This window comes from Pristiophorus japonicus, chromosome 3, assembly GCF_044704955.1.
Source record: "Pristiophorus japonicus isolate sPriJap1 chromosome 3, sPriJap1.hap1, whole genome shotgun sequence".
NCBI classification, from domain to species: Eukaryota; Metazoa; Chordata; class Chondrichthyes; family Pristiophoridae; genus Pristiophorus; species Pristiophorus japonicus.
This window is the reverse complement of record NC_091979.1, coordinates 95,813,248-95,831,352: the sequence shown is the minus strand read 5'-3', so window position 1 is coordinate 95,831,352 and position 18,105 is coordinate 95,813,248. Positions and strand designations below refer to the sequence as shown.

Genomic DNA, 18,105 nt, shown 5'->3' with positions numbered 1-18,105 from the left:
CACTTTTTCTCTCTGTTCTTCAACAGTATCAACTAAACTGTAGACCAGTTAGTCTGTCAGTTATGCACAGGTTCTATAACCCATAATTCTAGATCAAATTATGCTTCATTAATGGGATAATGAAGATGACTATCATGGATTTGCTAAAGATGAGCTGTTTTTTGAAGAAGTCACCGTTTATATAGATGAAGTAATGTAATTTCAAAAGGCATTTGATAAGGTGTCTCACAGGAAGCTAGTTTAAAAAAAAAAATTCAGGCAATTGATATAAGAGTAAATGTAGCATGGATAGAAAATTGGTTGACAGACAAATGTTGCTTGGATTAGTGAAGGGTTGGAAGTGGTGTACTGCAGTCACAACTTCCAACCCAGCCTTTTGGCATGGAAGTAAGTCATCCTCGATATGAGGGACCACCTACGATAATGGATGCACTCGAATGCAGTTTTATATTACTGCTGTTGGGTGGCTAGAGTCCTGAAGACTCTTGTAAATATAAAATTATATTCAGTTAGTAGCATTTGACAACGGTTTGCTTTTTAGCTAGTGTAACACTCTTCCCCTTCCATTATCCATGCAATAAAACGTAGCTAATTTGTTCAAATAACTATTCTAAACTTGATGTAAAAACAAGGCTGTAGATTTGAAATTTTTCTAAGTGTGGTTGCTGCTGTCGATACAAGCACCATTAAAGGCAGGTTGTCATGTGTCATACCTCATTTTGTTACATAGTGAAACAACAAGGCATTTTAGAATTTAAAAAGTAATCGAGTATGTAGAAATTATAATATGGGATGTGTCATGGAAAATACACCCGGAACTTGGATTTGTTAGTCGATACGACATCTACATTTCTGTGCTAGAGTGGTAGCTCCATAAATTTGTTACTGCAGAGCATGCTGAAGATTGATCTTGGTGACTAGATGGTGTAGCAACTTTGTTAAACATTATAGGATTCTTACTTTAAAAGGACATTTCTGAAATAGTTTAACAGTTTTAAAAAGTATTGACTGTTCAAAAGTAGTTAATTTTATGTAGAGTTGCAAAGTTAAAGTATTGCAGAATTTGAGTGCATCAAATTGTGATTCTTGCACAGATAATGTTTCCTTGCTATTACAGATAAAAGGAGTTCAGAAACCTTGTACAATGTTCAAAGCTGTTCTGAAAAAAAGCCGTGAAGGTGGAAAAGGGAGCAAGAAAGATTTTGGTATGTAATGGGAAATTTTTTACTTTGTAAAACAAACTTAATGTTTTAAATAGGAAATTGGAGAGAAATCTATTTTAAAGCATACCTTCCTGCTTAAATACACTTTCAACTGGGATATCATTTCAAATGTAATGGTACATTGATAGGTCTAATGCATAAATGAGTAATTAATAGTTGCGGTAATATACAGCTGGTGCAAACACTCACGGGGGCAATTTTCAACTACCAGCTGATCATTTCATGCCTGAAAAATGGGTGGCCGGCAGTTTGAAAATTGGATGAGGTGGGTGGGGGAGGGGCCACAGTGCCAACTCCTTTAATGCCCAAGACCCACTTGATGCAGTTTCCAGGCAGGCCCCTAAATCGGCGAGAAGTCCGCCTGTTTGAAACAGGCGGACAGTTGCTTAAAAAGCAAATTGGGTTCCTATTGTAGGGGTCCCCAGTTGTAGGGGCCCATTTGCAATTTTCAGTTTAAAAATAGGTGGACCTTTCATTGTGTCTGTAACGGGCGTTGAATGGTCGAACCAAGCATCCATAAAACAGCTTAAATGCTTGAGGATATTTTTTATTTTTGTAGGCTAGGAGTGGTTTTGCTGGATCCACAAAAAAAATTGTAATCTCTGCCTCAGCCAACAACCAGCTCAGCACCTAGAAGGCTTGCTGAGAGAGTCAGCACACACTGTGCAAGCCAACAACATATTCCAGAGGTTCATCACTCTTTGTGGGAAAAGAAGAACTACCTAACATCTAGCCTACCCTATCTCCTTCAAACGTTTGCCCCCTGGTCCTCCCCATCTGTCAAACAGTAATAATCTATCACTCGGCACGCAATCCAGCCCTTTGATTATTTTGTATACCTCTATCAGGTTGTCTCTAAATCTATGCTGCTCTAAAGTAAATAGACCCAGCTCTTTAAGCATAATTGAGTAAATACGGTTCTTTAAGCTAGGGATTATTCTTTTAGTCCATTTTGGACCTTTTTCCAAGTCCACTACATCATCCACCATGTGAGCGGACCAAAATTTGGCGCAGTACTCCAGATGTGGTCTAATAACGACCTGTATAATAATATGAGAATAATACAGCACAGAAGGAGCCTGGACAGCATCAGGCTCAGTTGTGATGTCATGCATAATTCAATAGTCCATCAACACTCACTGTCCTGTGCAAAGTGTGTAGTTAGACTCCTGGCACAGGCATGATGGGCCTAATGGCCTCGTGTGCTGTATTATTCTCATGGTTCCAAGTTACCAGATGATTGTGGTCATCCATGGAACCCAGTCTGCTGGAGAGCTCTAAAATGGTGACGTTCTGGAGCATTAGATTCATCAATTTCCTTTTGCTCAAAAGTTTGGGAATATATCAACCCCATCTTGCCCTTTTAGTTGCTCAAGTGCAATATCCCTAACCCTTCCTTAAGTGTTTAATTGTAAACCAAATGTGAATTTAAAAAAAAAATGAACGACTAGGAGTATCACATTGGAGTTGAATAGCATGCTGTGATATGTTTTGCTGCTAATATTGCTAATGCACCATGCTGGTTTGAGGTAACTTTTAACTAATAGTTTGCCTGTAAATTTAAAAGATAGAAAAATGTTCCATAGTCATGATGTAACAGAGAGACCTTAACATCTGTTTTTAGTAGCATTTTGTAAAGTTGTTACAGTATATTAGAGAAGCAATGGAAACTGCTATATACTGCCAAATGCCTGAGAAATGAATTTAGCTTTGTGGCCAGATTTTTGATCACAAATCTACAATAGCTCAAATGTTGCCCTTTAAACTGCTCTCTTTCTATTGCTACATAAATGTAGAGCACAGAAACGGGTCACTCTGCAGTAGTTCTATGCCAGTGTTTCTGCTCCACACTAGCCTCCTCCCACTCCACTTTATCTAATCCTTTCTCCCTCATGTGTTTATCTAGCTTCTCTTAAATGTATCTATGCTATTCGCCACAACTACTGTGGTAGCAAGTTCCACTCTGCGTAAATAAGTTTCTCCTGAATTCCCTCTTGGATTTATTAGTGACTACAGTATTTTGTATTTATGGCCCCTAGTTTTGGCCTTCCCCGCAAGTGGAAACATCTTTATGTCTACCCTATCAAACGATAAGGGGTTATGGGGACCGGGCAGGGACGTGGACGAGTCCATTATCGGATCAGCCATGATCGTATTGAATGGTGGAGCAGGCTCGAGGGACCATATGGCCTACTCCTGCTCCTATTTCTTATGTTCTTTTCATAATCTTGAAGACCTCTATCAAATCATCCCTCAGCCTTTTTTCTGGCGTAAAGAGCCCAGCCTGTTCAGCCTTTCCTGAAAGGTATAACCTCTCAGCTCTGGTACCATCCTCATAAATCGTTTTTGCACCTTCTCCAGTGCCTCTATGTCCTCTTTATAATATGCAGACCATAACTGCAGACTAAGGGCCCAAGTTTCCACATGATTTGCGCCTGATTTTTAGGAGCAACTGGTGGAGAACGGACTATCTTAGAAATCGCAATTCTCCACATTTTTTTTTCTGCAGTTCTAGTCAGGTAGAACAGTTCTACTTTGGAACAGAATTTTTTCTTCAAAAGGGGGCGTGTCCGGCCACTGACGCCTGATTTGAAAGTTTCCACAGTGAAAACGTACTCCAAACTAAAGTAGAATGGAGCAAATGAAGATTTTTGTAGAACTGAAAAAACCTGTTCTACACATTAAAAAATAAGGCGCAGGTTACAAATTAGGCGTCCAGAACGAGGTGGGGGGGTGGGAAGGGAAGTCATTAAATTCTATAATAAATCCTTATTTATACTTATACAAATATTATACAAATAAATCCAACCTGAATAAACATTTATAAGCAAAGAAAAGATTAAATAAACCATCTTCCTACCTGTGTGAAAGTGCTTCAGGCAGGCCTTTCGGGACCGAAGGCTGAACGGGCCGGCCCGAGACTTCAGGCAGGGCCCGTCCCCAGCACCAGATTTACAGGTAGATGGCGTTGGGTCGGTTCGGTTGGGAGAGAATCCAGTCCGGGAGCGGGAGTCGGGTCCAGTCGGGGGGGGCGGGGAGCGGGAACAGGAGCGCGAGTCGGGGGGGGCGGGGAGCGGGAACAGGAGCTCTGGTCGGGTCCAGTCCGGGTTGGGGGGGGGGGGGGGGGTGGGGGGGGCGGAAGCGGGTGTCGGGTCTGGTCCGGGGGAGCGGGTGTCGGGTCTGGTCCGGAGGCGGGGGTTGCGGGAAGCGGGTGTCGGGTCTGGTCCGGAGGCAGGGGTGGGGTGGGGAGAGCGGGTGTCGGGTCTGGTCCGGAGGCAGGTGGGTGGGGGGGGGAGGGGCGGGGAGCGGGTGTCTGGTCTGGTCTGGAGGCGGAGAGGGGGGGGCGGGGAGTGGGTGTCGGGTTTGGTCCGGAGGCGGGGGGGGAGCGGGTGTCGGGTCTGGTCGGGCGGGGAAGCAGGAGCTGGCCGTGGGAGGAGCCTTATTCACGCAGCCCCAGTGAGGCCATTAGGCCAGGGCTAGGGGCTGCGTGCTTCGGGCCCCTCCCACACAGTTCGGCGCCTGGAGCTACTGCACATGCGTGCCCACTGTAGCGTGCATGTGCAGAGGTCCCGGCACTGTTTTCAGCGCAGGGACATGGCTCCGCCCCCCCCTACAGCTCTTGCTGCGCGAAAAACGGGCGTCCAGGTCGGGACTGCGCCGTTCTAGGCGCGTGTGGAAACTTGGGCCCGTAGTGTGGTCTAACCAGGGTTCTATACAAATTTAACAACTGTTTTGCTTTTCAATTCTATCCCTCAAGAAATCAATCCCAGTGCTTTGTTTTCTTGTTTTATGGCCTTATTAACCTGCGTTGCTACTTTTAGTGATGTGTATCTATACCTCTAGATCCCTTTGCTCCTTCATCCCATTTAGACTTATTTTCCAAGGAGTACATGGCTTCCTTATTCTTCTACCAAAATATACCACATCACATCGTTACCTCTGGTGTCCCCAAGGATTTATCCTTAGCCCTCTGCTATTTCTCTAAGCTGCCCCTTGGCGATATCATCCGAAAACACGGAGTCAGTTTCTACATGTACGCTGACGACTCCCAGCTGTGCGTCTCCACTACTTCTCTCGACTCCTCCATGGTCACTAAATTGTCAGACTGTGCTTGTCTGACATCCAATAATGGATGAGCAGAAATTTTCTCCAATTAAATATTGGGAAGACCGAAGCCATTGTCTTTGGTCCCAGTCACAAACTGCGTTCCCTAGCCACTGACTCCATCCCTCTCCCTAGCATCTATCTGAGGCTAAACCAGACTGTTTGCAACCTAGGCATCATATTTTTCTCTGAAATGAGCTTCCGGCCACACATTCACGGCATAACTAAAACCACCTATTTCCGCCTCCGACCCTGCCTCAGCTCATCTGCTGAAACCCTCATCCATGCCTTTGTTACCTCTAGACTTGACTACTCCAATGCACTCCTGGCTGACCTCCCACATTCTACCCTATGTAAACTTGAGGTCATCCAAAACTTGGCAGCCAGTGTCCTAACTCGCACCAAGTCCCAATCACCCATCACCCCTGTGCTCACTGACTTACATTGGCTCCTGGTTAAGCAACATTTCGATTTAAAAAAAAAAAATAAATAAATAATAATTCTCATCCTTGTTTACAAATCCCTCCATGGCCTCTCCCCTCCCTATCTCTGTAATCTCTTGTAGCCTCACAACCCCACAAGATGTCTGCATTCCTCAATTTCTGCCGCCTTGAGCATCCCCGATTATAACTGCTCAACCATCGGTGGCCATACCTTCAGCTGCCTGCGCCTTAAGCTCTGGAACTCCCTCCCTAAACCTCTCCGACTCTCTACTTCTTTTTGCTCCTTTAAGACGCTCCTTAAAACCTATCTGTTTGACCAATCTTTTGGTCATCTGTGATTTCTTCTTATGTGGCTCCGTGTCAAATTTATTTGTTTTGTCTTATAACACTGCTGTGAAGCGCCTTGGGACATTTTACTACGTTAAAGGTGTTCTATAAATAAAAGTTGTTATTGAAATTCATCTGCCAATTATGCTCCCATTCTGCAAATTTATGAATGTGTTTCTGTAGTTTGTTGCAGTCCTCCTCTATTAACTATAACCCCAATTTGGTGTCATTTGGAAATTTTGAAATTGTACTTCTGATTCCCGAGTCCAAATTGTTTATATAATTGGTGAACAACTGTGATCCCAGCACTGATTCTTGTGGAACACCATTTCCCACCTTTTGCCATTGTGAGTAACTACCCTCTGTTTTCTGTTTTGTTGTCAGTTTTCTATCTATTCAGCGACTTGTCCCAATTCCACATGCTCTGACTGTAGTTGTGAGTGTACTATGCAGTACCTCATCGAAGACCGTTTGAAAAATCCAGATATATTGCATCTACTGCATTACCTTTGTCTATGCTTTCTGTTTCTTCAACGAATTCAAGGTTGTCCTTCCCTACAAAATCTGTGCTGACTTATTGTATTTTTGGTTTCTCGATGTTTTCCTATTTCATCTTTGAGTAAAGATTACATTATTTTACCACCGGCGCTAAGCTAACTGGTCTATAGTTTTCTGGACTTATTCTATCTCCCACATTAGCTGTCTGCCAGTCTGTTGGCAGCATTCCCTGTTCTAATGAATTTATTTATATATATACCTGTATAAAATATAATAGTGCCTCTGCTATCTTCCCTAACTTTTAATATGTGCTGACGCAATCTATCAAGACCAGGGGTTTTAGCATCTCTAAGTTTGATTGGTTTTGGAATTATCTCCCCTCCCCCATTTTTATCTTAAACTTCTTATCATTTTTGTTCTCTTCATCGAATGTCATGTCCAACTTGTTTCCCTGGTAAATACTGAGGCAAAGTAATTGTTAAATATTTCTGCCATTTTGCTGTCATTACCTGTGAGTTTATCTTGTGTATCCATTAATGGCCCTATTTGTGTCTGTAGAATACTTTACTATTTCTTTTTATATTGCTTGATAATGTAATTTAGAAATTCCTCTTTTTTTTAGTTCTTTCCGAACCTCCTCCTGTTCTCTTTTGCCACCTTCTACTTTATTGTCCATGTACTTGGTGTCTGCCTTTTTCTTTTGTTTCACTTTTATCCATATCTCTTTATTCATCCATGGTGTTTCATTATTGGCTAGTATGTTCTTGTTTTTAGCAGAATATATTTCTCCTGAACACTCTTGATCCCCTTTTTAAATATTTCCCACTGCTATCCTTTCTCTGTTTGTTTAAAAAATATTTCCAGGTTACCTTTCTAGTTCCATTCTCATCCCCTTCCAATATATTACTTTGTTCTTTTTCTGTCTTAGGTTTAAAATACTGATTTGAGAAAAACCTAATTGCTATTGATTGGATGTTCCCTTATGCTTACTTTTCTTTATCTGCTCTGGTTCATTTCCCACTACTAGATCCAGCAGTGATTCCTTTTTTTTGAGGCTTCTGGCATACTGGGTAAGAAAGGAGTCCTGAACACACTTGAAAAAAAAAATCTCTATTCCCTTTCCCCATTTTCCCTACCTCCTTGCCAGTTTATTTGAGGGTGATTGACATATCCTGCGATTATGATTCAATGTCTTTTACTACATTATGGAAAATAAACCTTTTATCTTAAGAATTTGAACTTTTTGGTGACACAGAATAATTGGTAATGTTGAAAAGCTGCCTGTACCCTCTCTCTTTTGCCAGTTGTTGAAAGTTAGTCGCTAAGAGGAACTGTAAATAAATACTGTACTTGCTTTAGAAATCTAGTTTTCTGGTTCATGTCAGCAAACACAAAGTGTCAAAGTACTTTTTTAAAGGGTTTTCCTATCTATTTTTTCCAAATATCTCTTGAAAGAGCTGAGTCAGGTTGGGCTTTGGTTATTTAGGTGCAGCCATGTGAGTATTCATGTGTGAGCCTAAACTGAAATATAACCAATTATTTGTGGGAGCACCACAGCTTAACCCAATTACACTTTGGCACAGTGGTAGAAGCGCTGCTCAAGCAAACTACTTTGTATTGGATGTTGTTCAGCTTTTTAAAGAGTTGTTGCAGCTGCACCCCTCAAGACAAGTAGTGAGAGTTCCATCACACTCTTGACTTAAGCCTTGTAGATGGTGGAGAGGCTTTGTTGAGTCGAGGTGAGCTCCTTTTTGCAGAGTACCCAACCTTTTGTTGATGATGGTTTTTAGCTTATGGTGATCCTCCCAAGATGATGTTGATGGTGATGCTGTGGTACCATTAAAGGTTAGGGGATATGGCTAAACTTCCTCTTTGAGATGGTCATTACCTGGCATGAATATTACTGCCATTTGTTAGCTCAAACCTGGATGTTATCTCTGTTCTGCTGTAGGCTGTCATGGGTTGTTTCATTATTGGAAGAGTTGTGAATGAAGCTGAACACTATGGAATTGTCAGCTATTGGGCCCACTCCTGACCTTGATTGAGAGAATGTCATTGATGAAGCAGCTGAAGATGCTTGAGCCAAGGACTCTTCCCTGAGGAGCTCCTCAATGATATCCTGGATATGTGATGATTGGCTTCTGACAACCAAATGATGGTGTCTTAGCTGAATGGGGAGCACAGGTTTTCAGCATTACAGCTGGGATGTTGTCCAGGCCCATAGCCTGTGCACTCAGCCGCTTGGATTGAATTGAATTTTCTGCACACTGAAACCTCGAGGAGGTTGAATAGAATCATCCACTGAACACTTTTATGCTGAAGGCAATTGAAATCACTTCAGCTTTGTCTCTTGCACACATGGTGGTTTCCACCATGGTTGAGGATGTGGATGTTCATGGAGCCTCCTCCTATTAGTTTTCTGATACAATGGCTGTTGCTTGACGACGCTGTGGGACAGCTTTCCCAAGTTGAGCCCCAGGCTCCAGATCTTAGTCAGGAGGATTTTTCATTGTCGATTGGATTCCGATTATCTTACTCTTACCATGATTTGAACACTTGGTCATTGCCGATAGATCGGTCTGATTTTACTCAACTTTATAGCAATTTTATGACCTGGGTGACTTGCTTGGGAAATTAAGTCAACCATGTAGTATAGGACTGGAGTTTCATAGATCAGACTGCATAGAAGTGACTGGTTTTCTTCCCGACAGGCATTAATGAACCAGTTGATTAGTTTTGGGGTGCTAGCTAACGAATTACTAGATTAATTGAATTCACCTTTACAACTTGCAGTAGTGAAATTTGAACTTGCAACCTCTGGGTTGCTAGTCCAGTACTATAACTAGTTGGCTACTACTCTCCTATTGCAGCCTTAGCTGGATTCAATTTAATACATATATTAAGTACTGTAGAATCATAGCATGGAAGGAGGCCATTCGGTCCATTGAGCCCATGTCGGCTCTCTGCAAGAGCATCTCGTCTAGTCCCACTCCCCCGCCCTTTCCCTGTAGCCATGCAATTATTTTTCTTTCACGTACTTATCCAACTCCCTTTTGAAAGCAGTGATTTGAACCTGCCTCCGCCATCCTTTCAGGCAGTGCATTCCACATCCTAACCACATGCTGTGTTTTTAAAACAAAAACGTTTTTTTTCTGTTGCCTTTGTTATATACACACCTGTAAATACCTTGTTTAACCACCAGAGGGCTCATCCCCTGGGGTCCCAAAGGATCCCACAATCCCTTGGGTGCACCTGTACTTAAGGAGGCCTCACAGGCTGGAGAGACACTCTGGAGACCTGTAATAAAAGACCTACGGTCACACTTTGAGCTCACGGCATCTGGTCAGACTCTTTATTCATACATAACAGCCTTTGGTTCTTTTGCCAATCACCTTAAATCTGTGTCCTCTAGTTCTCGACCCTTCAGCCAATGGGAACAGTTTTTCTCTTTATTTTGTCCAGGCCCCTCATGAATTTGACCACCTCTATCGAATCTATTCTCCATCTTCTCTGCTCTAAGGAGAACAACCCCAGCTTCTGCAGCCTATCCATGTAACTGATCATCCCTGGAATCATTCTCGTAAATCTGCACCCTCTAAGGCCTTCAAATCCTTCCTAAAGTGTGGTGCCCAGAATTGGATACAATACTCCAGTTGAGGCCAAACCAATGTTTTATACAGGTTCTTCATAATTTCCACGCTTTTGTACTCTATACCTCTGTTCATGAAGCCCAGGATCCCGTAAGCTTTTTTTAACCGCTTTCTCAACCTGCCTTGCCACCTTCAACAAATTGTGCACATATACCCCTTGGTCTCTCTGTTCATGCACCTCCTTTAGGATTGTACCCTTTGGTTTATATTTCCTCTCCTCATACTACCAAAATGTATCACTTCACAATTTTTCTGTTAAATTTCATTTGCCATGTATTAGCCCATTCCACCTTGAAGTCTATCACTATCCTCCTCGCTGCTTAATATATTTCCAAGTTTTGTGTCATCTGCAGATTTTGAAATTGTACCCTGTACACCCACATCCAAGTCATTAATATATATCAAGAAAAGCAATGGTCCTAGTATCGACCCGTGGGAAACACCACTGTGTACCTTCCTCCAATCCGAAAAACAACCATTCACCACTACTCTATCTCCTGTCACTTAGCCAATTTCGTATCCATGCTGCCACTGTCCCTTTTATTTGGTGATCTTCAACTTTTGCTGGCAAGGCTGTTATGTGGCACTTTGTTGAATGCTTTTTGGAAATCCATGTACACCACGTCAACCGCGTTGCCATCATCAACCCTCTCTGGCACCTCATCAAAAATCTCAATCAAATTGGTTAAACATAATTTGCTATTAAACAAATCCATGTTGTCTTTCCTTAATTAATCAACAATTGTCCAAGTGACCTGTTAATTTTGTCCCTGATTATTGTTTCTAAAAGCTTCCCCACTACCGATGTTAAACTGACTGGCCTATTGTTGCTGGGCTTATCTTTACACCCTTTTTTCAACAAGGGTGTAACATTTGCAATTCTCCAGTCCTGGCACCACCCTGCTTTCAAAGATGGATTGGAAGATTATGGCCAGTACCCCTGCTTATTTCTTCCTTCATTTCCCTCTGTCCTAGGATGCATCCCATCTGGTCCTGGTGCCTTATCTACTTTAAGTACAGTCAGCCTTTATAGGGCCCAAGTTTCGAGCCGCGCCAAGAACGGCGCAGTACCGAACTGGACGCCCGTTTTTCGCACCACAAAGTGCGCCTAAAAAAAACCTCCAGATTCTCCACCTCCCTGCAGGTCCTCTGGCCCTCGGCGCAGCGCAGCACAAGCTGTAGGGGGCGGAGCCAGGTCCCTGCGCTGAAAACAGTGCCGGGACCTCTGCACATGCGTGCTACAGTGGACGCGCAAGTGCAGTAGCTCCAGGCACCCGAAACTGTGTGGGAGGGGCCCGAAGCACGCAGCCCCTAGCCCTGGCCGAATGGCCTCACTGGGGCTGCGTGAATAAGGCTGCTCCCACGGTCAGCTCCTGCTTCCTGCCGACTCGACTCGACTCCTTCCCGCCTCCAGACTGGACCCAACACCGACCCGACTGCCGACCCGACTCCCGCTTCTCCCCCCGCCGCCCCCGGACCCGACCTGACTGCCCTCGCCCCCGACTCCCGCTCTCTTCTCTTTCCCCCCCCCCCCCCCCCCACTAATTCCGACCTGACCTCCCTCTCCCTCCCTCCCCCTGACCCGACCCAACGCCACCTACCTGTAAAGGCCCTGCCCGAAGTCTCGGGCCCGGCCCGTTCAGCCTCCCCCCCCCCCCCCCAAATCTCCTTTCCATCTCCATCTCCCCCATCTCCTCCTTCCTCCTCCCCCATCTCCTCCTTCCTCCTCCCCCATCTCCTCCTTCCTCCTCCTCCTTCCTCCTCCCCCATCTCCTCCTTCCTCCTCCCCCATCTCCTCCTTCCTCCTCCCCCCATCTCCTTCCACCACCCCCCCCATCTCCTTCCACCACCCCCCCCATCTCCTTCCACCACCCCCCCCATCTCCTTCCACCACCCCCCCATCTCCTTCCACCACCCCCCCCCATCTCCTTCCACCCCCCCCCCCATCTCCTTCCACCCCCCCCCATCTCCTTCCACCCCCCCCCCCCATCTCCTTCCACCGCCCCCCCATCTCCTTCCACCCCCCCCCCCATCTCCTTCCACCCCCCCATCTCCTTCCACCCCCCCCATCTCCTTCCACCCCCCCATCTCCTTCCACCCCCCCCATCTCCTTCCACCCCCCCCATCTCCTTCCACCCCCCCCATCTCCTTCCACCCCCCCCATCTCCTTCCACCCCCCCCATCTCCTTCCACCCCCCCCATCTCCTTCCACCCCCCCCCCCATCTCCTTCCACCCCCCCATCTCCTTCCACCCCCCCATCTCCTTCCACCCCCCCCCCATCTCCTTCCACCCCCCCCCCCCCCATCTCCTTCCACCCCCCCCCCCCCATCTCCTTCCACCCCCCCCCCCCCATCTCCTTCCACCCCCCCCATCTCTTTCCCCCCCCCCCCCCATCTCTTTCCCCCCCCCCCCCCCATCTCCTTCCACCCTTCCCTCGCTGTCAGAAACACAGACACTGACAGATAGAATGAGAGACACATACAGACAGACAGAGATAGAGACACTGACAGACGCACTGGGGGGGGGGCATCCCAGCACGCTGTTGGAGGGCTCCTGGTGCTGCAGTCGGTAAGTAGAAAATGTTTTATTTATTGATTTAAAAAAAAAAATTATTTCTTATTAATTTTGGTTGATTTATTGATGTATTTATCATTTATTATTGATGATGGCTCTTTATTTGTAAAACTGAAGTGTTTAATGTTTGTAAACTTCTCTTTTAAACCCCCCCCCCCCCTCACCATTCCCTACGCCTGATTTGTAACCTACGCCTGATTTTCTAAAGTGTAGACAAGGTTTTTTTGAGCATACAAAAATCTTCACTTACTCCATTCTAAGTTAGTTTGGAGTAAGTTTTCACTGACGAAACTTTGAAAACAGGCGTAAGTGACCGGACATGCCCCCTTTTGAAAAAAAAATTCTGTTCCAAAGTGAAACTGTTCTAACTGACTAGATCTGGAGCAAACTAAATGACGAGAATTCCGATTTCTAAGATACTCCGTTCTACACCAGTTGCTCCTAAAAAATCAGGAGGAAATCATGTGGAAACTTGGGGCCATAGTATCTTGTCTATCAATTCTTATCCCATCCAGTGTCTCCTTTACCTCCTCCTTTACTATGTCTATGGCAGCATCTTCCTTGGTGGAGACAGATACAAAGTACTCATTTAGTACGTCTGCTATACCCTCTGCCTCCATGCGTAGCTCTCCTTTTTTTCCCCCTAATCAGCCCCACCCCTCAAAAATTTGGCAGATGGAGTATAATGTTGGAAAGTGTGAAGTTATGCAATTTGGCAGAAAAAAGTTGAAGAGCAAGTTATTAAATGGAGAAAAATTGCTAAGTGCTGCAGTACAGCGGGACCTGGGGGTCCTTGTGCATGAAACACAAAAGGATAGTATGCAGGGTACAGCAAGTGATCAGGAAGGCCAATGGTATCTTGGCCTTTATTGCAAAGGGGATGGAGTATAAAAGCAAAGAAGTCTTGCTACAGTTATACAGGGTATTGGTGAGGCCACAACTGGAATACTGCGTGCAGTTTTGGTTTCCATATTTAAAGGATACACTTGCTTTGGAGGTAGTTCAGAGAAGGTTCACTAGGTTGATTCTGGAGATCAGGGGGTTGACATGAGGAAATGTTGAGTAGGTTGGGCCTCTACTCATTGGAATTCAGAAGAATGAGAGATGATATCGAAACGTCTAAGATTGAGGGGGCTTGACAAGGTGGATCCAGAGAGGATTTTTCCACTGATGGGGGAGACTAGAACTAGGAGGCATAATCTTAGAATAAGGGGCCGCCCATTTAAAACTGAGATGAGGGGAAATTTCTTCTCAGGGTTGTAAATCTGTGGAATTCGCTGCCTCAGAGCTTTGGAAGCTGGGACATTGAATAAATTTAAGACCGAAATAGACAGTTTCTTAACCGATAAGGTGTATTAGGGAGCGGGCAGGGAAGTGGACCAGAGTCCATGATCGGATCAGCCATGATCGTATTAAATGGCGGAGTAGGCTCGAGGGGTCATATGGCCTACTCCTGCTCCTGTTAATGTTATTACTACCCGTTTACTAGTTATATGCCTATAGAAGACTTTTGGATTACCTTTTATGTTGGCTGCCATTCTATTCTCATACTCTCTTTTTGCCCCCCTTATTTTCTTTTTCACCTCCTCTGAACTTTCTATATTCAGCCTGAATATAGTATTGTACACATTTGGTTAAGTTATCTTTTTCAGTGTATGTGCTTTTTCGGTGTATATATAGTGCCTAAGACTAAGCTCTTGTTCTTGTGTTGGGCTTTTTAAGTCCTGGTAACATATAGACTGAATTTTCGCCACTATTCTGTGCCGTTTTTTTTTGGCCTACGCTGTTTTTTTTTTTGGAGCAGACTAAAATCTGCAAGTTTCACAAGTTTCTGCGCCATCCTAAACTACTTGGACGATTTTTTTGCTTCCTGATTTTTTGACGTCACTGGGGGTGCCGGCTGCGCCATCTCTGGCCATTTACGCGAGTTTGGCCAAGTAGGATTTCCCCCAAAACTACGCAGTGCACCGTTCTGGAAAAACCTTACCGGCACTTAAGAAAAGCGACTCAGAGAAGAGAAGACACCATTGTTTTAGCGGCGTTGAAGACATGGCACTGGGGGTGGGGGGGGGCCTTTCGGTCCGGGGTAAGAGCGGCTCTGGCACCTGGGGCGGGGCCCATTTGGCCCATAATAGCAGCAGTACCGGCAGGGGCCCATTCGGCCCGGGATAGCATCGGCCGGGGAGGGGAGGGGGCGCAGGTGGCCATTTGGCCCGGGATAGCAGCGGCACCGGGGGTGGGGGGTCTTTCAGCCTGCGATAACAGTGGAACTGTGGCTCTACAAAAAACGTAACCTAAGAAATAAATATTGCAGAATATGATAGTTTGTCACTACAATCTTTGAATAAACAGAAGTGAAGAGATCTTGGCAATGGTAATGCGTACCTGCATCTGTCTTGCTGCATCGTGTGTGTTTCACTTTGCAGCCTCAGCGCTTCAGTGTGTTCCTCGTTACCCTGGCAAACTCAGTTTTTTGGCACAGACCTCCAGCTCCACCCACGTAGCTTAAGGACAATCTACGCCGCTCTAAAATGGAAGGTTATGCCGGCGAAACTTAACTTTTGTTTTTGGCGCAGTCAGCCACTTAAAAAATCGGATGTACCTCCACAACTGGGCAGAAAATTGGCCCCATAGCTTGTCCATCTATGGTTCTTGGCAACAAGTTACTAAAGTAGATAGTGGAGTGTTTTCTTTGTGTGGCAGATGGGAAGTGTTTCAATCAGCCCAGAGAAATTCTACTCAGTTCAGTTGTGGCTTAACTTTAAGTAAGTTTCTTGAGCATATGTACAAAGCTGCTAGCTAGAGTGGTCTGTATAGCCTAAAACACTATTGCTTGGATGTGGTGGCCATTTTCAGAAGTTTATCCTTGTATTGGGGTATTTTTTACTGTGCAAGGGATATCCTTCTCATTATATTACTTTGTCTCCATTGGTGTGTGCAGAGAGCTGAAAGTAAGAATATTTTGTAGAGTGTTTTCATTCTTTGAATAGAAATATCCCTCACACACTAAGATCCCACCCTTCCTTCCTCTTAGTCCCTTCTTGAGAAATGTTTGTGATCAGGAGTTGTTGCCTCTTCCACTGCTTTTATGGTGGAACTCGGTATGCTTATTTACCAGGGGGTTTATAATTGATGTCATTGGCAGCAAAATGTCTCGTGCTGTCACCCTATGTGATTCTCCAAACATGGAATACACTCATTAGCAGGTGAACTGATGTGTGGAGAATGCCGTTGTCCAAAATTGGGGTATTCTGTAGCATAGTTTTTTAAATGTGGTTTGTACTTTCCTGTATTACTGTCTCTCCCAGCAAATCAGATTTTTCAAAAATTCCTGTCTTGCACCAAAGAGTGGATGCCTGATTTTCCAACCCGCGCTCCCCACCATACCTCTTGAGGAGCTTAGTTGTGATCCTTAATGTAATTTCACTAAATTTCCTAATTACTGTTCTCTCAAATATAAATATCATATGTGAAACTTAGCAACATAATTTGGTGAAAAATGTGTTCACAAAATAGGTTCCTCTTTGCACTCAGTCTGAATGAATGAAAGTAGAACCAAATTAATAACCAAAACAAAAGCAAAATACAGCGGAGGCTGGAAATCTGAAATAAAAACAATGCTGAAAATACTCTACTGCTCAGGCAGCATCTGTGGAGAGAGCAACGGTTAACATTTCAAGTCGATGACCTTTCATCATAACTGGAAAAAATTAGAGATATGAGGTTTTAAGCAAGTGCAGAGGCAGGGAAATGTTGGAAGGGAAGGTCTGTGACCGTGAAAGGCAGGAGTGACTAACTGACCAAGGGATGATGGTGCAAGGCAAAAGGGAGTGATCATGGAACATGTAAAGGAACAAAAGAGGAGGAGTTGTAAATGGCAATAGCAGAATCATTACCAGCACCTGCGCTCCAGAAAAATGGGAGCAGTGGTTATGATCTGAACTTGTTGAAATCGGTGTTGTCTGGAAGGCTGTGAAGCGCCTAATTGAAAGATGAGGTGCTGTTCCGCAAGCTTCCATTGAGTTTCATTGAAACAGTGCATGAGGTCAGAGTGGGACGAAGAATTAAAAGTGGCAATTGACCAGAAGCTCAGGGTCATGCTTGCGGACTGAATGGAGGTGTTAAACAAAGCAGTCACCCAATTTGCATTTGGTTTCCCCAATATAGAGGAGACCGCATTGTGAGCAACAAATACAGTATACTAAATGGAAAGAAGTATAGATAAATCACTGTTTCACTTGGAAGGAGTGAATGGGACCTTGGAAGGGAGGAGGTGAAAAGGCAAGTCTTGCATCTACTGCGCTTGCATGGGAAAGTGTTGGGGGTGATGGAAGAATGGACCAAGTGAATGGTCCCTTCGGAATGCTGGGAGGGGAAGGAAATTAAAACCCACTTGTATCTCATATAGACTATTGGACCAATTTTTGTAGTGAAGTGTGAAAGACACAGTTAGTATCCATGGGCCCAAGTTTCCACAAGAAAAAAAACGGGTGCCCCTCTGAGCTGGGCGCCCGTTTTTCGCGCCTAAAACGGCGCCTAAAAAAATCCTCGGTATTCTCCACCTACTTACAGGTCCTCTGGCCCTCAACGCAGCCCCCCTCCCGACCTGACCCGCGCTCCTGTTCCTGACCCGACGCCCCCCCCCGCCTCTCTCCCCTCCCCCTCCCCCTCTCCCTCTCCCTCCCTCTCTCTCCCTCCCCCTCCCCCCTCCCCCTCCCTCTCCCCCTCCCTCTCCCCCTCCCTCTCCCCTCCCTCTCCCCTCTCCCCTCCCTCTCCCCCTCCCTCTCCCCCTCCCTCTCCCCCTCCCTCTCCCCCTCCCTCTCCCCCTCCCTCTCCCCCCTCCCTCTCCCCCTCCCTCTCCCCTCCCTCTCCCCCTCCCTCTCCCCTCCCTCTCCCCTCTCCCTCTCCCCTCCCTCTCCCCTCCCTCTCCCCCTCCCTCTCCCCCTCCCTCTCCCCCTCCCTCTCCCCCTCCCTCTCCCCCTCCCTCTCCCCTCCCTCTCCCCTCCCTCTCCCCCTCCCTCTCCCCCTCCCTCTCCCCCTCCCTCTCCCCCTCCCTCTCCCCCTCCCTCTCCCCCTCCCTCTCCCCCTCCCTCTCCCCTCCCTCTCCCCCTCCCTCTTCCCCCTCCCTCTCCCCCTCCCTCTCCCCCTCCCTCTCCCCCTCCCTCTCCCCCTCCCTCCTCCCCCTCCCTCTCCCCCTCCCTCTCCCCCTCCCTCTCCCCCTCCCTCTCCCCCTCCCTCTCCCCCTCCCTCTCCCTCTCCCCTCCCTCTCCCCCTCCCTCTCCCCC

General features: G+C 45.9%; 1 protein-coding gene across 7 annotated transcripts in view; it reads left to right on the top strand.

The window, feature by feature from the left end:
* The window catches only part of tanc1b (tetratricopeptide repeat, ankyrin repeat and coiled-coil containing 1b), a 293,922-nt gene that overhangs the window by 83,967 nt on the left and 191,850 nt on the right, over positions 1–18,105 (top strand). For all 7 annotated transcript variants that reach the window (XR_011592658.1, XM_070875588.1, XM_070875589.1 and 4 more), the window contains one exon: positions 1,118–1,205. Coding sequence is in view for 6 of the 7 variants with exons in the window: in XM_070875588.1 (XP_070731689.1) it covers positions 1,145–1,205 (61 nt within the window). In the remaining variant the exon portion in view is untranslated. The remainder of the gene's footprint in view (positions 1–1,117; positions 1,206–18,105) is intronic.